General features: G+C 37.3%; 1 protein-coding gene across 5 annotated transcripts in view; it reads right to left on the minus strand.

Annotated features, from left to right (window-relative positions):
- NAV3 (neuron navigator 3) overlaps positions 1-7,946 on the minus strand; it is a 389,994-nt gene extending 382,048 nt beyond the window's left edge. For 4 of the 5 annotated variants that reach the window (XM_027842473.1, XM_027842474.1, XM_027842472.1 and 1 more), the window contains exon 1: positions 7,863-7,929. In XM_027842473.1, coding sequence (XP_027698274.1) covers positions 7,863-7,880 — 18 coding nt within the window. In that variant the 5' untranslated portion in view covers positions 7,881-7,929. Of the gene's footprint in view, positions 1-4,483; positions 4,554-7,862 lie in introns of all 5 variants that reach the window. The other variant, XM_027842471.1, reaches the window with a different exon arrangement.
- Between the last annotated feature and the right edge of the window lie 331 nt (positions 7,947-8,277).

Genomic DNA, 8,277 nt, shown 5'->3' on the forward strand with positions numbered 1-8,277 from the left:
CTACTGATTAGAGAAATGCAAATCAAAACAACTCTGAGGTACCACATCACACCTATCAGACTGACCAACATGACAAAACAGGAAAATGATAAATGTTGGAGAAGATGTGGGAAAATTGGAACACTGATGCATTGTTGGTGGAATTGTGAACTGATGCAACCATTTTGGAGAGCAATTTGGAACTATGCTCAAAGGGCCATAAAAATGTGCATTCCCTTTGACCCAGCAATACTGGGTCAAATACTAGATAGTGATGTATCCCAAAGAGATCATAAAAATGGGAAAAGGACCCACATGGACAAAAATATTTATAGCAACTCTTTCAGTGGTGGCAAAGAGTTGGAAATTGAGGGGATGCTCATCAATTGGGGAATGGCTGGGCAAGTTGTGGTATATGAATGTAATGGAATACTATTGTGCTATAAGAAATGATGACCTGGATAGACTTGTGTGGACTGATGCTGAGTGAAGTGAGCAGAACCAGGAGAACATTGTACACAGTAACAGCCACATTATATGATGACTAACTTTGATAGACTTAGCTCTTTTCAGCAATGCAAGGATCGAAGACATCACCAAGGGATTCATGGTGGAAAGTGCTATCCACATCCAGAGAGAGAACTGTGGAGTCTGGGCACAAATCAAATCATTCTATTTACTCTTTTTCCCCCTTTTTCTTCTGTTTTGTTTCTTTTCATCTTTCTTGTGGTTCCTCCTATTGCTTCTAATTCTTCTTTATGGCATGACTAATGTGAAAATATGTTTAATAGGAATGTATATATGGAACCTATATCAGATTGCATACCATCTTGGGGAGGGAAGGGAGGAGGAAAAAATTAGGAACTCAAAAGCTTATGGAGGTGAATGTTGAAAACCAAAAATAAATTAATTTTAAAAAAAGAATGATAAAAATAATATGTGATTAACTAATACTTATTGATTGATTCATAGTATTATGGACTCATAGCTATAGGAGACCATTAGACTACAAATCAAATCTCCTTATGTAAAGTCAAGAAAACAAGCCAAAAGAACTTCAGAAGGTTACCCAAGGCTACCTTAGGAAGTAACTGGAGGAATCTAGGGTTTCTTGCATTGCCTTCTACTTGTTGCTGCATCTTTGCTCTGAGATGACCTTCCATTTACTCTGTATCTATCTTGTTAGTACATAATTATTTGCATGCTGTGAGCTCCTTGATGATGAGGATCCTGTCCTCATCTTTCTTTGTATCACATTCATTTAGCAAATAAAGAGCTATAAATAAATGCTTACTGACTGATTGACTGTTGTCCCTTTTTTCTACACTCTAACCCTGGTAATAGCCTAATAATTTAATTCCTTCATTAGAAGGACCCAACAAATCATTGCTTTTCATTTTGGCCTCCCTTCTTTGGCTCTAGCTCTGCATTTATAATTTCTGGCTGTTATCTCCACCTGGATGGCCCAGCTGCATATGAAGCTTACTACATATCAAACCATTATCTCTTCTCTAAAGCTTGTTCTGCCCTGTTGTAATTTTCCAGTTTCAGTCAACAGCACCAATATTCTTCCAGTCACCCAGTCTCAAAATATCAATCATCTGACTTTTCCCTTGCCATTATCCTGATAACAAACCACTACTCAAATCCTTATAATGCTCTTTTTATATGGCTAATGGGGAAGGACAGTGACAAGTGAGGGTTTCTTTGGATGGGAGCAAAGATGTGCTGGTGCCATCTTGAATGACTTCCTAGAGCCAACTGTTAAATTTTCAGTGTTAGGATTTGTACCTCAGAAATTGGTAAACACTACAAAATGGGTCTTGGTTTGGTTTTTTTTTTTTCCATCTAGGCTAAAAAAAAGATACATAAAATGTAAAGTGCAGATTAACCTTAAAAATGTGTCACTGAAAAAAAAAAATAGAGAGTTAGTTTTTAACTCTCTATCAGCACATGACTCCTGGGCAGGGAAGAGGCATGGGCAAGTTTTTTAAGCAATAAGGAAAAAGTAAAAAACAGGGAGCAATTTAAGATTGGAGAGAGAGGAATAATAGAGGGGACAATCTACTCCAGCAAAATAGGATAGAATGGGGTCACTTGTACAAGTAGAGGGGTTTCTTTTGGCAAGAGGGCCAATATGAATGTAAAATATGATTAAAGGAAGAGACAACAGTACAAGCAATCTGGGAGATATAGGATGATCAAAAGGGTAGAAGGAGTTGTGGTGAATGGCTGCAGATTTTGTGTGTGTGTGTGTGTGTGTGTTTTTTAGTGAAATATTAGACAAGATACTCAGCAGAGATTATGGGAGTAGCATAAGCTATGGGAGATTTGAGAAAGAATAAGCAGATTTGCAAAAGTCTCTGGGATGACTAGGATAGTGAATCAATTAGGGAGGAGTTTTCAACAAAAAATTGTCTTGCCACAAGCAACCATACTATATATAATGCTAGATGATAATTATTATTCATCTACTTGGCTTCTACTGTGTAGATGGGTAGTCAGGGCAAGTTCTTTTGAGAAATACTTTTCTTCCTCTGGGATCTTACTGAATAAGCTACATAGTATTCCAGAGCTTGAGGGATTTAGCAGAATATCATCCACAAATCACAGCATCTGAACAGCTGTCTATTGTCCAGATGATGACAGACACTTCACCGATCTGTTCCATCAGGACATTTAACTTCAAAAGGCACAGCAGATCGACAAGTGGAGCCCAGAACTTAATGATTCTAAAAGAGAGGGCTGCGTTACATTTGGAAAAATGTGTAACATCTTCAATGATTCCAAGCTGCTCTCTGAAACCAAAACCTAGGTTTTATTGATTCTCCCAGGGATATGGCACACCATAATCTCTAAAGATCGAGGGTGACTCAAAGGATAATGCAGTGAAGTGTGGCATCCATAAGTATGCCTTAGCACGTTACCAATAACAAGTTGATAAAAAGTAGCAAAGACATCATCCCAATGGCATGACTGAAAAATAGGTAAATTGGATGTATGTCAAGAGCCAGTGTCAAATGACATATGTCCACTATATGCCACTGTAGCCCACATGTTAAAAGCTCTGAAGGAAGGCTTCCAGTATTCCATACTTTTGAAGGGAGGATCCATATCAGTGAAATTATTCATTCTTTCAAGCACTTAAGTAACATAATACCTTTCACACTGGAAACCAAGTGTTGTCTCAAGGAAAGCACTAAATATTTAAATACAAAGAGTTAAACCAGAAAGTGTATTTGTCTCTCTTGCTTGTCAGTTTTTCTGCTCTGATGTTTTTTGGTTTGTTTGTTTTTTTCTACCATCTGTAGGCACCCAAGAAAAGTAATTGTGGAAGAGAATTGCCCAGGGCATTTAACGTAAAAGAATTTATTTAAAGTCATTTTAATGCTGCACTTGGGGGAGGGACATTTTTTAAAGTGTCACTGTTTTGTAGGGGAGGGGAGCAGAATATGCCAAGGAAGGACATCTGAGAAACATCCCAGAGCTATCTGGGAGAAAAGAACTGAGAAGCAAGTAGAAAGTAGCCCTTCTAGTGCCCAGCCTGAGAGGTATTAAGAAGGGCTTTGTCTATCTGCTAAATTTATGAATACTTAAGAGCTCAGGAATGCAATGAGTGACAATCATTATAGGTTCACTAGATGGTGAGATGGGAATGTGGTGAGCCAAGACAGATGTTGTCTCTTGACTTTTACATTTCAGACCAAAATACTTAAGCTCTAAGGATGACAGCTTCTCCTTTAAAAGTCATTGACCCTCTTTCGAGGAGGCAGCTACATGGCCCAGTGGATGAAGCACTTGGCCTGGAGTCAGAAAAACTTGAGTTAAAATCTGGTCTTGGATACCAGCTATATGACCCTGGAAAAGTCACTTGACCTCTGTTTGCCTCAAATTCCACAACTGCACAATGGAAAAAAAAATAACAGTACCTATTCTTTAGGGTTGTCATGAGGCTGGTACAGTTCTGGCATTCCAAGTCGGAGGCATGAATTTATGGTTAGAGTTATTTCAGGCCCAACCTCTAAGAGACACATTAAGCACTAATACTGCCTGTGTTAAATGAAAACAGAGTAGTACAGCCATGTAAATCAGGCTGAAGTTTGTAACCATTCATGTTACTTCAAATATCTTATTTCAAGCATCAGAAACCTATGGCACCATACAAAAGATGGCATATGGAAAAACTGAGGAACATATCAACTGTGATGATGGCCCTGAGCAAAACTACACTGTATAAGCAACACTTGTCTCTAGTACCTTCTCATCTAATTTCCTCAGCCCACATCTTTCATTCTCCTATCACCTCCACTGTGGGCTAGCTGTCAATTACCTCCATGGATGTTGCAAAATGATGAGCCTAGAAAGCTGAAGCCCTGGATTCTCATACCATCTCTACCGCTTACATGATTTTAATCAAGTCATTTGATTAAGACCTCAGTTTCTTCATCTGTAAAATGAGAAGATTAGACTAAATGGCCTATAATCTCATAAATCTTTTACCTACCTCAGGCCTCATCTCCTTTCTGGTCACCCATCTCTATGGACAATCATGCACCTCAGATTTCAAAACAATTCTGTTTCAAGAAAATTTTGTTTTAATGTAGTGCAGCAAAATGAAAATTCTTTGTCATACTACACATCTAAATTTGGTTTGTAAAACATGGTCACCATACCCATGTTCTAATACTATTATTTCCTTCTTAATGAAATCAGAATCTCCATTCTGTGAGTGTTGGTGACCTGGTTCATTTACTTAACTGAATAGCTGTTGAATTCTATTGTTGAATATACAGTTATCCTTCCACATCGCAACTTTTTCCATCGCAGTTTCCATATATTGAGGGTCAGCATACGAAATTCAATGGGGATTTTGGGAAGTTTTGCAGAAGTCACAGGCAACATGCAAAGGCCAGTAGACAACACAGAGCCTATGACCAAATTTTACAATAAGGTATTATAAACTTCCGATTAAAGAAAAAAGAAAAAAAAATCAGACTTCTCTAGTATGAAGGGAGAGCCAAAACATTATATGTTGCTCTTCCAGCTTGGGGTTGCCATCAGCCCTGTGAGCTAAGCCTTCAATGTGGAAGGGATAACTGTAGAGCTGTTGAGAGAGACTTAGTCGTATGAAATGGTATTTGAATTTTTAAAGAGGAGCTTGATTTCTCAATAGGCTCTCCAGAGAGTGAGACGAACAGGATAGAGGAGATCTGATTTGTTTGAAATCACTCCAAAAATAATAAGTGTTTTAGGTGGTCATAATTTTAAATGTGAGTAAATAGGATTTGACTGTTTAAAAAACTAAGGTGATTTGGGGCTATATTCATGTAAAGTACTATCTATATTTAATATGGTGTACCTTATGAAAAAAACACTTGAAAGATATGACCAGGAACGTGAGAGTTCCTAAAATTATATTAAAAAAGAAATCAGAATAAGGGGTTGGAAAAACATCCTCCATGGACTAAAGGCTAATAGAAGATATGGTTTCTCTGTTCAGATATTTGAGCATTGTTGTGGAAGTCAATGTGATACAAGGGACAACATGCCAACCTTGGAGCCTCACAACTTTGATTCAAGACTCAGAGCTCCTTTTTTTAATTTGTCATGGAACATGGGCCAAATTACTTAACCTCCTTGAGCCTCAGCTCCCTCATTGGTCAAATGAGAGGGTTGAACTAGACAACACCCAAGGTCCTTTATATGACCCCGTGATCCAAGACCCTGTGAGTCCATGTATTTGGTAGAGAATGTAGAAGAGTATGGAGTAGCAATTCCACCGTATTGCTATAGTATTGGCACTACCCCCTTTATGTCTTGATTGTGGTGAGACTGAAGTGTTCACAGGTGTCCATAATGGTCTAACATCTTGATTTTTGTATACATGGGGTATACAAGAATAAAGCAAGTAAGTTTGAAACAGTACTTCAGATGCATCCCGGAATAGCTTGTCTGACTTTCCCAATTGGGCTTACTTTCCATCCCATCACCTCCCAAATGAGAAGGTCTCACAAATGGGCAGCAAAATATGGTTCATTTTTAATTACAGAAAATAAAGAACTCACTTTACCATTTAACATCATTCAGGTGGTTTCTAAGATGCCTGAAACTAGTCAAGTATGTCAAAAGGTTATAATAAAAAAATTCATTGACAATATTTTTACTTCTTAAACAGTTTATATTGCAGGTATTCCACATATATCGCCTTATTTGGGCATTTCATTTAATAACATGACCTCTCCAAGGCTCAGCTTCCTCATCTGTAAAATGGAGAAAATAATCCCTATTTATGATACCTCCTCCAATTTTTGCAATGATCAAATAAGATACTGTACATAAAACAGTTCAAAATTCTCATTGGCTACATCAATGTTACTCATTATTATTGCTAGCTAATGATAATAGCTAGTGTTTATGTAACACTTTAACATTTGCAAACCACTTTACAAGTATTACATCACCAGATTGCTCTGAGAGGTTTGTGCTGTTATCATCCCCTTTTTACAGATGAAGAAAGAAGGCAGACAGAGCTTCAATGACTCACCCAAGGTCTCATAGCTACTACATGTTTAAGGTTGGATTTACATTCTAGATCCAGCACTCTGGCCATTTCATCACCTCGTTGCATATATAGAGAAATACATACATGTATGTATGCATACACATATATAGATATCTATATAGGTATAGATTATATATAGAAAGACACACAACAGTAAAATTAATCAAATTCATGCCAAACAGGAAGAACAATTAGTGAACTCTTTAATCTTTCATACTTTTTTTTGAGGTTGAAAATATAATTAAAATCATTATTGTCCACCAAGACATGAAAAGGTATTTATGTTTCACAAATATGTTTAGATCTACATGCCTTTCATTCCACAGCACAGTCCCAGAAGTTGATGCTTTCTTGGTACTGAAATGGGTAATTTAAGGGGTCATTCACTCGATAAATATTTAAGCACCAATTTTATTTAGTTTAAAAAGAAATGCATGTCACAATTATAAATATACTAAGCACTCCACAAATGTTGACAGGTGGCTTGATTTTCAGTTACATCATAGATGTTTGAACAGAGCAATAATTCAAAGATTTGTTCATTGTTATTTCCTGCTGTGAATGTGTGCTAGTTTATAGAGTTTAGTGCGCGTGCACACACACACACACACACACACACACACACAGAACAAGCAATATCTGATGTCAGAAATGCATAAACATAACAATTTATCAGCCATGAATTAATCTTTAAAATATAATTAAAATGAAGAACCCCAAATATATCATATCCTGCCAGTTTGATTTCAAAGATGAAGGGATTTAGCTTAATGGATAGACCAGTCTTGTGGCATCTGACCAGGCATATATGGCATCAGCTTAAGCTACAGTAAACTAAGCCAGCAGGTATTTTATGGCAACATTATAAAAATTTATATGAAAAGTGGTAATGGCAATCTTAAAAATCTAAAATGTACTTTGCAGGTTTATGAAAAGAATAATATTTTCCATTAGATGACCTTCCAGATAAAACTATTACAACTACTGGATAAATCTATTGTATAGAATGCTCTATTATTAGTATTAATGTCTGTTAGAAAAGCTGAATCACCAACTCTTTTATATATTTATTGAAATGCTTTAAATCCTACCATTTCAAAAAATTCTATTTATTTCTCAAGGTGAACGCTGTTTTATTTTGTTCTTCCTGAACAAACGTGAACTAGAGTTCACACACATTTTAATGATGGTTACTTTAAATACTGTCTCTAGAGACAAAGCAAGTCTAAGAAAGAGTCTTCACAGGTACTCCACCTTTTCCACACTTCTCTTGCCTGGAGCTGAGAAGCCCTATATTTAGTATCAAGGAATCAAAACTCACCTGGAGATAAGGTTTCATCAGCAGCCATTCTCAAACATCCACGTTCCAAAGGCCATTTTGATCTCTAGGACAGACTGACTGACTCTGCAAGACCTTTAAAGATTGAATTCTGCTGATGCAGCAGGGAAAACGAATTCACCTCTCATTCTCATTCATCCAGTCTTACCACCTTACTGCAAGTGGCACACCTGCTCCTCATGAGCCCTCAACCTTAATTTAAATCAGTTCTGCTCCCACCCACCAATCCCCCTAAGTCCCTTCCACCTCGTTCACCAATCTCTTAGCCCATTCCACTATGCCCTGTGGGAATTGTGCCCTAGGTTCAAATTCCCCTACATTCTTGAAATATTCAACCTGCTATAATGAAAAGAGCACTGCTTCTCGAGCCAGAGGCCCTGGGTTCAAAACTCACTTC

Source organism: Vombatus ursinus, unplaced genomic scaffold (genome assembly GCF_900497805.2).
Source record: "Vombatus ursinus unplaced genomic scaffold, bare-nosed wombat genome assembly UNPS02014874.1, whole genome shotgun sequence".
Taxonomy (NCBI): Eukaryota; Metazoa; Chordata; class Mammalia; order Diprotodontia; family Vombatidae; genus Vombatus; species Vombatus ursinus.